At 50.3% G+C, this 15,679-nt stretch overlaps 2 protein-coding genes and 1 pseudogene across 2 annotated transcripts; 2 read left to right on the top strand and 1 right to left on the bottom strand.

Annotated features, from left to right (window-relative positions):
* Positions 1 to 629: 629 nt before the first annotated feature.
* LOC116798607 (feather keratin Cos2-2-like) lies at positions 630 to 1,402 on the bottom strand. Its single transcript, XM_032711132.1, has 2 exons — positions 1,370 to 1,402; positions 630 to 1,001 (listed from the first exon to the last, which is right to left on the bottom strand). Exon 2 carries the CDS (start codon positions 978 to 980, stop codon positions 657 to 659), a length of 324 nt encoding a protein of 107 aa, XP_032567023.1. The 5' UTR covers positions 981 to 1,001; positions 1,370 to 1,402; the 3' UTR covers positions 630 to 656.
* Positions 1,403 to 3,665: 2,263 nt separating this feature from the next.
* On the top strand, positions 3,666 to 4,411 carry LOC116798613 (feather keratin Cos2-2-like). Its single transcript, XM_032711139.1, has 2 exons — positions 3,666 to 3,698; positions 4,067 to 4,411. Exon 2 carries the CDS (start codon positions 4,088 to 4,090, stop codon positions 4,409 to 4,411), a length of 324 nt encoding a protein of 107 aa, XP_032567030.1. The 5' UTR covers positions 3,666 to 3,698; positions 4,067 to 4,087.
* Positions 4,412 to 8,907: 4,496 nt separating this feature from the next.
* On the top strand, positions 8,908 to 9,666 carry LOC116798688 (annotated as a pseudogene).
* Positions 9,667 to 15,679: the final 6,013 nt, after the last annotated feature.

A 15,679-nucleotide genomic window follows, 5' to 3' on the forward strand; every position in this document is an offset into this window, starting at 1 on the left:
ATTTGTGTAAATAAATGTATATATGCTTTCCCCTTCCCCTCTAGAAGCCTCTGGCCTGAAAGTTTTCTCTTCAGTGTCGAGATAAATTGTGGGAAGGGGTGGGGAAGCCTGGAAATTGGATTTTGGATTTCTAATGTGGCTCAAACTGGCTTAGGCATCCACAAATGTTCTTGGTAACTTTTTCTGGTGTCTAACCACCCCCTCAGTCAGGGATGTGTTTATGAGCTGCAAGGGAAAGATCACAAACTGAAATCCACTGAAGGGAAAACGACCACTGCTTCCTCCACCTTCTTCCTGATCTGACTGGAAGACTTACCATGGGAGGAAGGAGAACTCAGAGGCCCAAATTTGGATGCAGAACAACTTTATTGAGTCTAAAGGAGCAAAGAAGGTGGCTCACAGAGGGCACCACCAGAAGCCATGAAGATTCAAGGGGGGGTGTCCCTCTGCCTGGGCTGCAGAGGCAGAGAGGCCAGAAGGTCCCCAGGAGGGTGGCATTGGGTGGTGGTGACAGGAGAGGAAGGGAAGAGAGAAAAGAGGAGATGAAGGAAACAGGAGCCATAAAGTCTAAATGCAGTGTCTCAGAGTCGTGTTTTCAGTGCAGTAGCATGATGAGAGGTCTTGCAGGTTGTTGGCCGAGGAGGTTTGCAGGGGCTTTAGCAGGGGGGACATCTGCCACGGTAGCAGCTGGTGATGCAGGAGAGGTCAAAGCCCCCGGAGTTGATGGGCACTCCGTCACAGCTGAGGATGCTGCCAACGGCAGCGGAGGTGGAGGATCCCACCACGGTGTTCTGTGGGAAGGAGCTGAGGATGGGCCCGGGCAGGGTCACCAGCACAGCCGGCGGCTCAATGACGACGGTGGAGCTCTGGCACTGCCTGACACAGCACTCATTGCAGCTGTTGGCCAGCGGGGTCGGGCCGCAGGGCTGGCAGCAAGGGTTGCAGGGCTGGCACTGCTGGCACTTCTCAGGGCACGACATGGCTCGAGCCTGGGGCTGCACCTGGCACACAGGGCAGGGAGGAAGCAGAGCACACGCACACCTCAGCAACAGCCGGCAAAGCACCACCAGGAAGCCAAGGCACCTGCTGCTGCCTGGGGAGGGAGAGGCTCTGCAGGGGCCAACAAGGGAGCCTTTCCCTGAGCCCAGCAGGGCCTTCAGAGATCAGACAGGCCCAGGCTGCTCCTGCCTAAGCTGTAGGAAAACAGCCCCCTCAGCCCAGCCTCCGCCTCTGTCCCTAAGAGACGCTCTCCCCTCTGCCCACACGACCACCATCCCCGAGCACTCCCACAAGACCAAGGAGCAGGGATGGGCTGCAAAGCTCGACCCTGTGCTAGAGAGGGGGGAAGAGAAAGGGGGTTCCCACTCACCGGCTTGCTGAGGAGAAGGAGGTGACAGAAGGGGTTGAGAGAGCCACCAGTTTGGCTGGCTTTTATACTGGCCCCACAGTGCCTCAGGGCCCAAAGGCCGTGCTGCATAAGTGACAATTTTCCTGCCTGATCCCAAGGAACGGAAGCATCCCAGGGAATGAATGGTATGGCATGAGTTGGTGTTTCCCACTACCCTGACATTGCATTTCCTGGCCTACATCATCACCTTTCCCTCATGGACACTTCTGAGTGCAGGTCTGAGAGGTTCCAGGATTTCTGGGGGCAAGGATGTGTCAGTATGGGCAGAAGTTATGACCTAAGTGCACAAGGATACAGAAGAGGCAGGTGATTCCAGCCTGGGGCACTCTGGTCCTGCTGACAGGAAAATTCCCAGCTGCACAAACAACTCCAGGCTTTGGCTCATCACCCAAGGTCTCCCCTGAACTGTACCAGAGTTCACCTCTGATCCCAGCCATGGCTTCTACATGAGACAGGAGCAAGGAGCCTGGGAAACAGCTCCGTGCCCCAAGGCTGCCTGCAGGTAGCATGAGGAATGATGGCCTGGGGTCAGGATTCTCCTTGGTGAGACCTGAGTGCTGTGGCCCTCTCCAGTCGTCACCAAAAACCAGTAAAGAAGCTCATGAACCAGTCTGTTAGGTTAGAGTTGACACCCTGCTGGGTGAGTGTGGAAAGCTCTACATAACATGCACACCCAGCAACCAAACAGACCAGGTTATATTCATAAAGCTAGCACGTATTCATTACATTTTTATTACATATTCATTACAGTTCCTAAGTCCATGCATATACCTTAAATATATTTGTGGACTTTTTTGGAGATGCATAGGGGTCTTTTGAGAGTTTTTGGTCGTCTCTTGGGTACATCCCATTCCCCATGTTTTCCTTTTATGGTTCTAGATGTTCTAGTGAGTTCTCTCTCCTTGAGAGTATCTGAAACATGTGGTCAGGTCATAACGAACTTTTCTTATCAATCTTAGTTCTGACACACAATCCTCGTTCTCAAAACTAAGACATTTGAGAGTCCATATCAATCACTGATATAGGGAAATAAGGAAGCGATTGCTGGCACAAGACTATAAGTCACAGATGGAGGGAGTTAACACAAAGCTACATCAAACTCAGGCATTTGTACTAAGCACTATGTGGTACAAAACTAAGTATTAACCATGAATATAGGGATCAAACACTACTGTGCTAAACTTAAAAGATATTTTTAACATCTTCCCCTATGGCTGCATAGACTCTTTTTAAAGAAATATCACTTTTCCAGTAACGAGCTCTCCTCAGAAAAGGAGGAGCTGGGATTGTGTCAGCGCCTGGCACTGTTGGGGAGGGATGTCACTACAGGCCTTGGAATGGTTGGGCTCAGCCATGAGCTCAGACACAGCTGAGGACACCCCCGCAGGCACTGACACATTCCCAACCTGCCAGGGAGCACAAGGACAAACCCAGATGCACAGACACAGCAAACATGCCCAAGGACTCACACAGCAGGTTGCACACAAGTGCTCTCCCCTGTGCACAGAGAGACACTGCAGGCCAGAGGCTCCCAGGGGTGTGTTCCCAGGCGAGCACAAGCACAGGGATGTGCAGACACTCACACGCTCCAGGGCACAGTCACACTCCCCCACTCATTACTGGGGATCAGCACAGGGGGCAGAGGGGATGGGAAGGGATGGGAGTGAGGAGCTGCCGGGGAGCTCCCTGCCAGAGCAGGGAAGGGGCCTCTGAGCAGCACAGATGCTCAGGCAGCAGTGCCAGAGGAGCCTCAGGGACTGTCCAGGCACAGGAGGAAGCCAAAGTGTTTTGACCAGCAGGGCAAGACCCACACTCAGGGGAGGACTTTGGGTGATGAGCCAAGGAACGGAGGGCTGGGAGCAGCTGGGACCGTTCCTGCCAGCAGGAATTACAGAAGACAGGAAGCATTACAGAAATCCACCAGAGTGCCCCCGGCTGGAATCATCTGCCTCTTCTGTATCCTTGTGCACTTAGGTCATAACTTCTGCCCATACTGACACATCCTTGCCCCCAGAAATCCTGGAACCTCTCAGACCTGCACTCAGAAGTGCCCATGAGGGAAAGGTGATGATGTAGGCCAGGAAATGCAATGTCAGGGTAGTGGGAAACACCAACTCATGCCATACCATTCATTCCCTGAGATGCTTCCGCTCCTTGGGATCAGGCAGGAAAATTGTCACTTATGCAGCACGGCCTTTGGGCCCTGAGGCACTGTGGGGCCAGTATAAAAGCCAGCCAAACTGGTGGCTCTCTCAACCCCTTCTGTCACCTCCTTCTCCTCAGCAAGCCGGTGAGTGGGAACCCCCTTTCTCTTCCCCCCTCTCTAGCACAGGGTCGAGCTTTGCAGCCCATCCCTGCTCCTTGGTCTTGTGGGAGTGCTCGGGGATGGTGGTCGTGTGGGCAGAGGGGAGAGCGTCTCTTAGGGACAGAGGCGGAGGCTGGGCTGAGGGGGCTGTTTTCCTACAGCTTAGGCAGGAGCAGCCTGGGCCTGTCTGATCTCTGAAGGCCCTGCTGGGCTCAGGGAAAGGCTCCCTTGTTGGCCCCTGCAGAGCCTCTCCCTCCCCAGGCAGCAGCAGGTGCCTTGGCTTCCTGGTGGTGCTTTGCCGGCTGTTGCTGAGGTGTGCGTGTGCTCTGCTTCCTCCCTGCCCTGTGTGCCAGGTGCAGCCCCAGGCTCAAGCCATGTCGTGCCCTGAGAAGTGCCAGCAGTGCCAGCCCTGCAACCCTTGCTGCCAGCCCTGCGGCCCGACCCCGCTGGCCAACAGCTGCAATGAGTGCTGTGTCAGGCAGTGCCAGAGCTCCACCGTCATCATTGAGCCGCCGGCTGTGCTGGTGACCCTGCCCGGGCCCATCCTCAGCTCCTTCCCACAGAACACCGTGGTGGGATCCTCCACCTCCGCTGCCGTTGGCAGCATCCTCAGCTGTGACGGAGTGCCCATCAACTCCGGGGGCTTTGACCTCTCCTGCATCACCAGCTGCTACCGTGGCAGATGTCCCCCCTGCTAAAGACACCAGTGACAGACCAGAACAGAAGGATAGAATATGATTCCAGATTGAACAATGGAGATAGTGACCATTGCTTTCAGAGGGGCTGAGCATGTCTCTGTCCTCCAATGTGTGTCAACCCTTTGGATGTGATCATCCTGTATGCTCTGAAAGTGTGGTCTGTGCCTATCGTTTCCTTCTACTGCTTTCTCCTTTCCCACCTTTCCCTTTGTTATTTTCTGCTTCCCTCATCCTTGGTGCCCACCAAAAGCATCTTAGAGCAGACCTGACCCATTTGCCCTCTGTGGGGCTCTGATTCTTGTTTGCCTATGGTGACCCTTCCACTGTTGCCTCCTCTCAGTCACATTTGGTTTCTCCCTTGAGACTCAATAAACTCTGTTGCTTCCCAGCTTCTGGCTCTGTGTTGTCCTCTTTGCTCTAGATACTCACTAAAGCTTTCAAGGAGAAAGGAGATATGGTGGGAGGGAAAAAATGAGTGAGCAAGTGGACCCGCCTCCAATGGTGTGGGTGGGGAGGACACACTGTCTGTTGGCATCTTTTAGTCTCTGGCCCTTGGATGTGAGGACAACAGCCACTGATTATCAGAGCTGCATCTCTGTCCAGAAATGTTCCCCTTGGCCCTGGAATATGCCCTGCTGATGGTGATCCAAGCCTGTGCTGTGTTCATGGGAGAACCCCAGGGCTGCAGGAGGCCCTGGGAGGTCAGAAGATTCCCAAACACACAAGGCAGTTCCTGTTTCTCCGGGCTGAGTTGTGCTGGGTGAGAAGCCTTAGAGTGAAGATGTCCATAAGGATTGGGAGTAGGAGATAGGAGAAATTACCTTGGCTTGAGCCCAGAGCCTCCTCCTCACCTTTTCATTCATCTCAAGGAGTGTGCCTGGCATGAATGCACAGCATCGTTTCTGATGGCCAAGTCTCAGCAATTGCAGGCAGTGGAAGGTCTGCTTGTCCCAAAAACACAACCCTCTTCAGCCATGGGAGTACAATATTGAGGCACTGTTTGATACAGAGGAACCCAGTGGCCCCAGAACCCTCAGGAACACGGCCAGGCCATGAGAGAGTTTTAAGGTTTCATGTAATTATTGCTCAGGTATTTAAACACATCCCCAACCACGAAGGAAATGTCAAGGAGGACATTTGGCCATTCATATCACCGGGGCTGTAAACATGATCTTTTTGCTGCCCTTATCAGAATTACCTCCCCTTCCTAACAGGGGAGGTAGAGAGGCTGGAAGGCTTTGGGGTGGACTCCCATAGGCTCACTGTGCAAGTGTTGCCCGTAACAAAAACACAAACCAACAGAGTGCCGGTTTATGCGGTGCTTTATTTTAGGGCCCGGGAACCTGAGGACTAGCGTCCCAAGTCAGGATTCCAAAAACCCTCATTTTCAGTTCAGCTTTTATACCTTTACACAAACAAGTTTACGTGCAGTTTCTACATGAAAGCAGTTGCACTTAGTTACACACACAAACTCATATTTCATACTGATAACAATTGGTAATCATCTACTCTACTCATAAATCTGCTTAAGTTGTCTTACCCCATAGAGACAGACCCTTACTATATCTAAGGTAACAAATCGTTATATACATGCTTGGCTAAATCTTTTGATTATTGTTCCTACCTCTTCAGTACATTCCATTCTCACGAACAAGGTTGCTAACCTACTACTTTGGAGTGCTGCTCTCTAGGCCTACTCTCCTACTAAGCCTTAGCCATTCTACTACTAAATTTGAATCATTCTGCAACACAAGCAATTTGGAGAAACAGAAATAGGAGGTTGAGTGTCACCAAAGGGGCTCAAATACAAGAAATATCAGGAGAAGTAGAAGGGGGAGTGCCTGGCCAATGCATGGGGAAGAGGAGAGGAAAACGTCAAGAAAAAAATTACCTCAACCAAAAAGGAAGAACACAACAGTTCCTTTCTGCAGGCTCCTTCCTCCTCACATTTTTCCCCTGTTCCAATGTGAGTTCATCCCACAGTCTGCACTTTTTCAAGGTCTGCTCCAGTGAGAGTCCCGTCCAGAGGCTGCAGCCCTTCAGGATAAGGCCACAGCTCCTGCAGCCAATATCCATCTGCTCTGGCGTGGGGTCCCTTCAGAGGCTGCAGTGTGCAGATGTGCTCTCCATCATCTGTCCCATAGGCGGCAGGGGAATCTCTGTGCCATCACTGGAATTACCTCCTTCACCTTCTTCTCTGATCCTTGTGTTTGCAGGAATTTTTAATGCAACAGACTTGTTTTGGTTTTCTTCATTCCATATTTCCTGTCCAGTGTTTTGCCTTTCCTTTAATATATTTTCATGAAGGCTTGACCAGTGTCACTGACAGGCTCAGGCTTGGCCACCATTCTTTACCTACCTGGAACTGGCTTTGTAAAACATGGGGACAGTCCTGGGATCTTCCCACAACCTCCTCTCTGTTACAAAAACCTTGTCACATAACAATGGTTATAAGGGAGTATAAAGCAAATTTATGTGAACACAAAATTCAGCTGAAAAGAACCAGGTTTAATAGAATATAAAGCAAATTCAATTTAATTAATTTAAAATTCAATAGAAAAATTAACATTTCAGGCTACAATAAGGGATAGATTTAACTTTGAATAATCTCAAAAAAAAAAAAATATTATTACCCATGCTGTAAGATTTGGAGAGAAATACTCCAAAAACACAGCCATCTAGTGTCCTTGGTAGATCCACTTCACGTCTTTGGCAAGATGAACAGATGGAGCTAGTTATGGCCATTTCCATAATGTTTTATCAGGAGATCTTAACTGCTATATTCTACATTCTGCCTTTTTGAACCCCTGGGGCACTTTCCCAAAGGATTTTGCCTGAAAGATCCCTGAGGGAACAAAAATCTGCCCTTATTGAGTTCAGGGTTGCAGTTTTGCTCTCTGTTCTGCACAGTCACTGCACACTGCAAACAGGGAAGCTGCCCCAGCTTTTCCAAAACCTCGGTAAGATCACAGGTCTACAAGTGTGCACAGATTTTATGTTGTCCTGCTGTTGGTCTGGCTTGGGCTTTTGTCTTACACATGTCTGGGGTCAAGTTGGACAGACAAGTGAGTGAGTCAGAGAGTCATGGTCAGGAGGAGTTTCATGACAGTATTCAGGGTTCAAAAATATCCAACGATCACCAGGTGTGTTCACAGGGATGAGGAAGCTCCCAGGTCAAGCTGGGAAGTCACACATATGTCAGAGTCCAAACCAAGATTGGCCAGATACAGGCACAGATCTGTCACAGCTGCAGACATTACTGAGTACATAAGCTTGAAAGCTGCTCTGAGGGGAACTTGGCTCTGGCTGAAGCCTCCCAGCAGCACCACCTGGCAAAGAGCTCAGCAAGACCATCAAAGGGAAGGGGACAGCACTCTGCTGTGCTACCTCTATGCTGGGTGGGTCCATCCACCCCACATCTCACAGGAGAACAGCACCTGAACATCAGTCCCTTCTGTCCAGTACCCCTTTGCTGGGAGGTCTTGGCCCTGCCTCACTGAGCACCAGGCTGATGAGCTGTAGAAGTGCAACTGGCCTGGGAATGAGGAGCCTGTGTCCCATCCCAGTCACCAGCAACACTCCAGAATAAGGGATCCACTCAATGATAACAACCTGCAGAGGTGGGCACAATTTCTTGGCCTTTCTCCCTGAATATAAAGCAAGAAATAGAGGCACAGGAGACAGAGGCTGCGTTTCTGTCCTAGTTTTTCAGGTACCTCTCCGCCAGGTTGAAGCCATGACCATTCAGCTTAGATTTCATACCAACTTCCTTTCCTTATGTCAAGGGAAACATGCTTCTCTGTGGAGATCATGAAGACACCAGGCAAAGGTCCCACTCTTCATACACACCTGCATGGAATAACGCAAAGATCTGCATGCTCACACAGAGTCAGCAAAAAGTCAAGCAGACAGGGAAGGTATGCAGGGCTGGGGACGGTGCTGAGGACATCCTGGGGACAAGTGTGGTAGAAAAGGACTCAGGCACCATGGAGAACAATCGGGCCCTAGACGTGCTTCTGGTGTTCCCAGAAGATCCCAGAGAGCACACAGAAAGAGAATGAGATAAATGAGCCAGCACAATTTCTCTGAGAGCACTGTTGGTGTAGCAATAGGGTCAAACACTCCCAGCAGATGCTCACCGGAGTGAAACAATGAACGACTATCACAGAGAGACAGGAGAAGCAAGGGAAAAGGATGTGTCATGTCTCCTCACGTGGCAGACCAAGTACGAGAGTGATGCCCATTTCCTGACAACTTTGCCAAAAACAAGACCACAGGAATGACCCAGGTGAACATCACCTGCATACATGGGATACCAACAGCCCTTGATCTGAGACTTCTGACAGCCATGAATATTTTTTCTGCCCCGGAAATCCTTGAGACTCTCATCCCAGCACTTCCAGAAGCTTTCATATAGGATGGCATGCCAGGAAATGAAAAGGCAGCAGTGCAGGAAACCAGGACACAGCCCCTACCATTAGCTGGGATGGTTCACAACTGACATGAGCTGGTCAGAAAATTATGACTTGCACAAAGGTGCCTGTGGGCCTGGGGCAGTGCAGGACTGCTATAAAAGGCAGCCCAAGTCTCTGCTCTCGCATCCACTTCTCTCACCTCCTTCTCCTCGGCAATCAGGTCAGTGGGAAGCCTTTTCTTCTCCTTCTCCTCCTGCTTCAAGACCACGTCTTTCCTCACTGCAGGTCTCAGCTGATATGGGCTGTGTTAGCCCAGGGCTGGGAGCTGCTTCTGCTGGGAGAGGGAAGGGGAGAGAAGGTGTTGTGCAGAGAGAGGCTGGGACTTGGCTGAGGAGGCTGCTGGGCTTTGGGCTGGGCAGTGTCAGGTGGTGCAGGAGGTGTCTTGTCTGCAGGGGGGTTGGGTGCAGGACTGCTTCTCATGTGTGTCTACTTTGTGCTTCTCCCTGCCCTGTGTGCCAGGTGCCCCTGTGAACCAGAGACATGTCGTGCTGCCAGCCCTGCAACCCTTGCTGCCAGCCCTGCGGCCCGACCCCGCTGGCCAACAGCTGCAATGAGTGCTGTGTCAGGCAGTGCCAGGACTCCGTCGTTGCCATCCAGCCCTCTGCTGTGGTGGTGACCCTGCCCGGGCCCATCCTCAGCTCTTTCCCACAGAACACCGTGGTGGGATCCTCCACCTCCGCTGCCGTTGGCAGCATCCTCAGCTGTGACGGAGTGCCCATCAACTCCGGGGGCTTTGACCTCTCCTGCATCACCAACCGCTACAGGTGTCGGCCCTGCTAAAGCTGCTGGCAATGTCCTGGGGCAAGAACCTCCAAGACCTCAGAACATGGTGCTGGACAAGAAATAGAGCTTTAGACCTTTGTATTTAGAACATCTCTTCATCTCTGTCTTCTTCTGTAAAGGGTGGCAGGAAGCATCCAGCCTCCTCTCTCTCTTTCCTTTGCTTTCTGTGTCTCCCCAGGCCAGCCCAGGGGGACCTGTAACCCTCCCTCCCTCTGCCGGGTAGGCAGATGGACACCCTGCATCTTAGTGGCTGCTTCTGGTGCTCTGCGTGAGCTTCTCTTCTTTAGTTTCATTAAAGTTGTTATGCATCCAAGCCTCGGCCTCTGAATCCTCCTTTGTTTTGTGGCAACTCTCCAGTCTGCTCTGGGAGAGAAAGGTTTCTTTTTGGAGAGGATTAGCTTGGGGTAAAGGGAGCCCTTTGTCATTCCCGGTGGAAGGAGGTGGTAGGGACTCACTTCACTGGGTCATTTTTTGTGCCCTGTCCCTTGGGGGTGAAGGAGATATTCCTGGCTACTCCACAACCGATGGTCACCAGTCCTTGCAGCCTTGCTACATCTCTTCCCAGGTGAGCCTGGAGCACTGCACCCTGGAACACATTCTGTGGATGGGGAGCCACCCAACCACTGCTGACTTTGAGTGAGGAGCCCATGGTTGCAGAAGGTCAATAGATGAGGTCAGCAGCCCCTTTGGCTCCTGGGCAACAGATCTCTCATGAGCTTTTTCTAGGGTAGAAGGTTCAAATAGATGATGACTCCAAAGAGTGGCAGGAGTGGGGAGACTATAATATGTGGGAAAAGTCCACAGTCTCACCTCTTGCTTCCCCTCTCTTCTGTTGCCTGGTCTGGGGTCTGTGGCCGGCACATGTGGGCACAGGTCAATGTATCTCATAGCAACTGGCAGGGTCCTGGTGCTGTCCACATACCCAGGGCTGAGGTAATTCCCAAGTTGGGATTGGTATCAGCCACAAAATGGAGTCCCCACTCCTGGTGAATCCAACACCTCCACAGGGCACTGCAGCTCCCAGAGTGCCCAAAGACCCTGTGGCTGTGCTGTCATACTTTGTCTCCTTCAAACTTGAGGCAGATGTTTGGTCCTCTAAATTTGCACCACTGCCAGATGCCAGCTCTGTTCTGGAACAGGTCTTTGCAAGAGCAGTAACTCCCTCCATCCTCCTTGGCCATTGTCACGACAGAGAAATTGCCCGAGCAGCCAGGGATCAGGTTTGGAAACCTAAACCTGATGGAATTTAAACTAGTCAGGGACATCAAGTGCAATAGGGAAAGCTTCTAGGTCATGGAGAAAGCTGAGGTACTCAATGACTCCTTTTTTGCCTGATCTTCACTGAGAAGTGCTCCAGCTACACCACCTGATTTGCAGAAGGCAAAGGCAGAGACTGGCACAGGTTGCCCTGAGAAGCTGTGGCTGCCCCATCCCTAGAAAAGCTCAAGGCCAGGTTGGACAGGGCTTGGAGCAACCTGGAATAGTGGAAGGTGTCCCTGCCCATGGCAGGGGGTGGAATGAGACAACCACTAAGGTCCCTCCTACCCAAGCCATTCTGGGATTCCAGATTTTTTTCTAGAATTTTCTAGGATTCTTGGATTCATTAACACAAGACTTGAAGGGACACTGAGTTTGCCAATGACAGTAAATTGGGAGGAGCTGTCAACTCCCTCAAAGGCTCAGAAGCCCCGCAGAGAGACCTTGACAAATGAGAGGGCTGGGCAGTCACCAGCAAACTGGGAATGAGATACTGGAGAGCAGTGCTGGGAAGGGGCCCTGGGGGTCCTGGTGGGTGGCCAGTTGGCCCTGAGTCAGCAGTGCCCTGGCAGCCAGGAGGGCCAACCCTGTCCTGGGGGCATCAGGCCCAGCATCACTGGCCGGGCCAGGGAGGGGATTGTCCCGCTCTGCTCTGCCCTGGGGCAGCCTCACCTCAATATTGGGGCAGTTTGGGGGGACACAATGGAAGGAAGAGATTGAGTCATTAGAGAGTGTCCAAAGGAGGGCAACAAAGATAAGGAAGGGCCTTGAGAGGAAGGCATGTGAGGACACTGAGGGCACTTGGTGTGTTCAGCTGGAGAAGAGGAGACTGAGGTCAGACCTCTTTGGAATCTTCAATGTCGTCACGAGGGGCAACGGAGGGGCAGGTACCAATCTCTTTACTCTTGTGACCAGTAACAGGAGTCAAGGAAATGGATGGAGCTGAGTCAGGAGAGGTTTAAATTGGATAGCAGGAAAATGTTTTTCATGCAGAGGGTGGCTGGGCACTGGAACAGGCTCCCCAGGGCAGTGGTCACAGCAACAAACCTGTCTGAGCTCAAGAAGAGTTTGAACAACGCTCTCAGGAACATGGTGGGATTGTTGAGGGATCCTGTGCAGGGCCAGGGGTTGGACTGGATGATCCTTATGAGTCCCTTACAACCCAGCATACTGTGTGATTGTATGATTCTGTGTCCTTTGGTGGGTTTCACCTTGGCTGGCTGCCAGGTGCCCACACAGACTTTCTCAATTTCAACTCATAGGTCAAAATAAAGACAGACAGATCAAAGACCAGTGACTCACACAGGCAAAACAGACTCGACTTGGGAAAGATTAGTGTGTATTATTACCGATTTAAAATGGAATCAGTGCACTGGGTGATTCACCAGTGCCAGCTCATCTCCATCTCCTCATTCTGCCTGGAACACCAGAGCCTTTTTTCAGGAGAATCTATTCTCCAACAAAGCTCACATACTGACAGGATCTACAGCAACATAACAGAGGGCAGATCTGTGCCACCAAGGTAGGAAACTTCTCCCCATGCTTGGTTTTGCTGATGGAAGTTCTAGGCTGGGTGGGAGGAAGGCACAGCCCCAGAGTGTGTACTCAGGGGCCCAGGAGCTATCCAAGATGATGGGGAATTGGAAGTGGGGTTTAAAGTTCTCATACTGGTTCTTTGGTCCCTCAGGCCTCTGGAGGTGTCCTTGTCCCAGCACACAAGGAACAGGCTCTACAAACCAGCCTCTGGAAGCTCTGAAAAACAGGAAAACAGGGAGCTGGGGCCCAGCACAGCTTTCCTCTGGGGACACCCTTCCAGCAGGTGCCAGGCTTTTTTTCACAGTGGGATCCACACTGGTGCATCCTGAGAACAACACCCCTGTTTGTGTGTGAGAGTCAGAAAACCACCTGGCAGCCTCAAGAGCAGAGCTTCTGGAAACAACCGAGTGGGGAAGGTGAAGGAAGTAAGGAAAAGAAAATATTTGTTTTTATCTTGCCTGAAACATTCCCTTTCTGGATCTTCCTTCTCTGACAGTGAATCATTTTGGTTCCTCAGCCAACAGCCCACTGAACCTTTTCAAGGAGGACACCCTAAGGGAGATCCTGCAGATGACCATGTGGAAGAATCACCCCTTGAGCTTTCTTTCTGTAGACACAAATTTCCAGCTGAAATGTAGACAATGAAGTGCAGAAGATGAGAGCATGTTAACTAGCAGGTTTGTGCAGACCCTCTGTCTGCATTTCTCAGTGATCATCTACCTTCCCACCCCTCTCAGGAACAAGACATTTTGTTTCTTCAGGTGCTTCATTCTCTTTGCCTCTTTCTGATTCTCCCTATTCTGTCTCTCTTTCTGACACACCCCAATTTCCTACAAATATTAAGCTCTGCCTGTCACTCCAGAAGGCTTCACTGCCAACACAGGTACTTCTACTCCTTCAGAAAGGAAAACTCAGCTAAAACTTCACTGCAGCTACCACAGTTGAATTTATAGACTTCCAACACAGCTGTTCTCCAAGGTCAACTCTTGGCTCCACCAAATGCACTTCACATGACACTGTGCACAGAGGGAAAAGCTCATTCCTAGAAATGGAGTTTTCTGCCAGGAGATTGGGTGCAGCAAAGCAATGGTGATTCCCCTGAGATAGAGGAGAGACATGAAAAGCAATGGAACAGCTTGGGGCGTGGGTGGGAATATGGCTGAACAGAAAATCCTGTCCAGTCTCAGGCTGATGAGTCTTTTCCACATGCTGAGGGTTTGGCTGATGTCCAGGTACTGGGAATGGATTTTCCCTCCTCAGGCTGTTTTGATTAGGAGATAAAGCCACAAGAGCTGTCAGTTCTCACAACAAGGGTTCCTTTCTTAACTGTGCCTCAGGGGAGGCTGAGGGAAGAATAAGAGCTGGACAAGCCAGTCAGATACATCTTTTTAATACTCATTCCCATGCCACAATTAGTCTCAGCTCAGGGGAGATAGACAGACCCTGGTGTGATCCCTCAACAGCTCTCACCCGAGTCCAGGCAGTCCTGGAACCTGACAGTTTAACTGAACTATTTTCTCTTTCCCCAAGACCCTGGATCTGGACTCAGATACAAGTCACACCAAGATGCTTTTAATGGTACTTGTCTCCATAGCACAGGCTGGGGAGGCAGAGACCCAACCTCACCCCAACCCCAACAGACCATTGTTGCCAAGCTGAGGTCAGACCTAAATGCAAATAGTGCTGGAGATGGAACCACTTCACAGGGAGCACACACACAACTGTATAATGTTTCCCAGCTCCACCACCCACTAGATATGCCTCATTTCCATGTATAACAAAATTAGCAAAGTTTAGGTTTGTCTTATCTTTTGGTAAAATCCTGACACAGTATAATTTAATAGGGCATGGCCCCAAGGATTTTGTGTTTGAACTGAAGGAATTATATTTATTCCAATTAAGACGAAAAATGAGACTACAGAATTGTTAAGGTTGGAAAATACTTTTAAGATAAGTCTATGTTGGGAGTGTGATGCCATTGTCATTGTAAGGCAATAATTGGGTCCTGCAGCTCTTAGTGGGGCTGTGCTGGCATTTAAATGCTGATAATTAATTGTCAGTTGCCATCTCCCATCTGGTTTTTGAACTGGCTGGAACAGTAAATTACATGGGAAGAGCGTTCTGGAGATAATTTGTCATTTTTCCAATTAGCTCTGACTTCCAAAGTTCCTTTTCATGCTGCAGCAGCAGTTGTGTACTGTGGTGCATATACAGGGAGTGCAGCTGCTTCTTGGAGAACACAAACTGTAGCCTCCCAGTTTTTATCAGGTCAACACCTGAACCAAAGGACCACACAGTGTCAGGGGCAGGAGCCAGGTTCAGTTCTTCAGAACATCAAAACCCCAAATGTTTTCATTGTGATCTTTAACTGCAGTGTCTCACCCAGGAGCCATAAATGAACCTGGGTGGTTTGGCACTGAGCTCCTGCTCTGTTCACTCCAGTGCTTTTAACTCTTTGCAGTCCAGGTTGTACACCCACCTTCTCAGCTGTGCTAATATTGATATTTGTGCTCCCATATCTATTAGAAATGTCATTAATTGTTGATGAGCACTGACTGGAATCAAAATATACAAACCATTATAACCTATCCGTTGGTAGGCTTCCACTCAACTAATCGACAGGCCCAGTTACCCTCCAGGCATTATTTGGTCTTTGATCTTGAATTTTGGAAAGAGAAAGAGCTATCATCCCCTCTTGGAGCTGGTGATGGTGGTGAATGATTGGAGTATTTTGTCTGTGGTTGCTTTTGCTGTGACTCTGACCCATATTAATCGGACTTTGGATGACCCCAGCAGGCTGTCTCCGAATTGCAACTCTTGGAATGCCCAGTGCTAATGCTTAATTATGTAACTCTCTCCACCTCTGAGTTCTGTGTGGACATTCAATGGGTTCTGGTTCCCAGGAACTATTAATTTGCCTGACATTACAACCTGTATTTTTGGTTTCACCAGATAGATCACTCCATTTCACCTCTTGCCCATGATTTATGGTGTCATACGTTCATGGGTCCCAAGTGGGGAGATTTCTGTGCATTAGTGCTTCTTCTGATCCTCAGCAACTTCTCTTGTAGTCAATAGGGTGTTAAAATCTGTGTCTCTTTTCACCTCTTTTCATGAAGAGATAAGGTTTGAGTATGGCAGGGGCTCCCTTAATTAACAGTTTTATCGTGTCATGGTTAACAGGAGCCAAAAGAGGGCTGTGCTCGTGCATGGCCTG

The sequence above is a fragment of the Chiroxiphia lanceolata genome, chromosome 26 (genome assembly GCF_009829145.1).
Source record: "Chiroxiphia lanceolata isolate bChiLan1 chromosome 26, bChiLan1.pri, whole genome shotgun sequence".
Lineage (NCBI taxonomy): Eukaryota > Metazoa > Chordata > Aves > Passeriformes > Pipridae > Chiroxiphia > Chiroxiphia lanceolata.

Bases quoted from the DNA above. Each gene is read 5' to 3' on its own strand.
- LOC116798607 (XM_032711132.1), bottom strand. From the start codon at position 980: ATGTCGTGCCCTGAGAAGTGCCAGCAGTGCCAGCCCTGCAACCCTTGC.
- LOC116798613 (XM_032711139.1), top strand. From the start codon at position 4,088: ATGTCGTGCCCTGAGAAGTGCCAGCAGTGCCAGCCCTGCAACCCTTGC.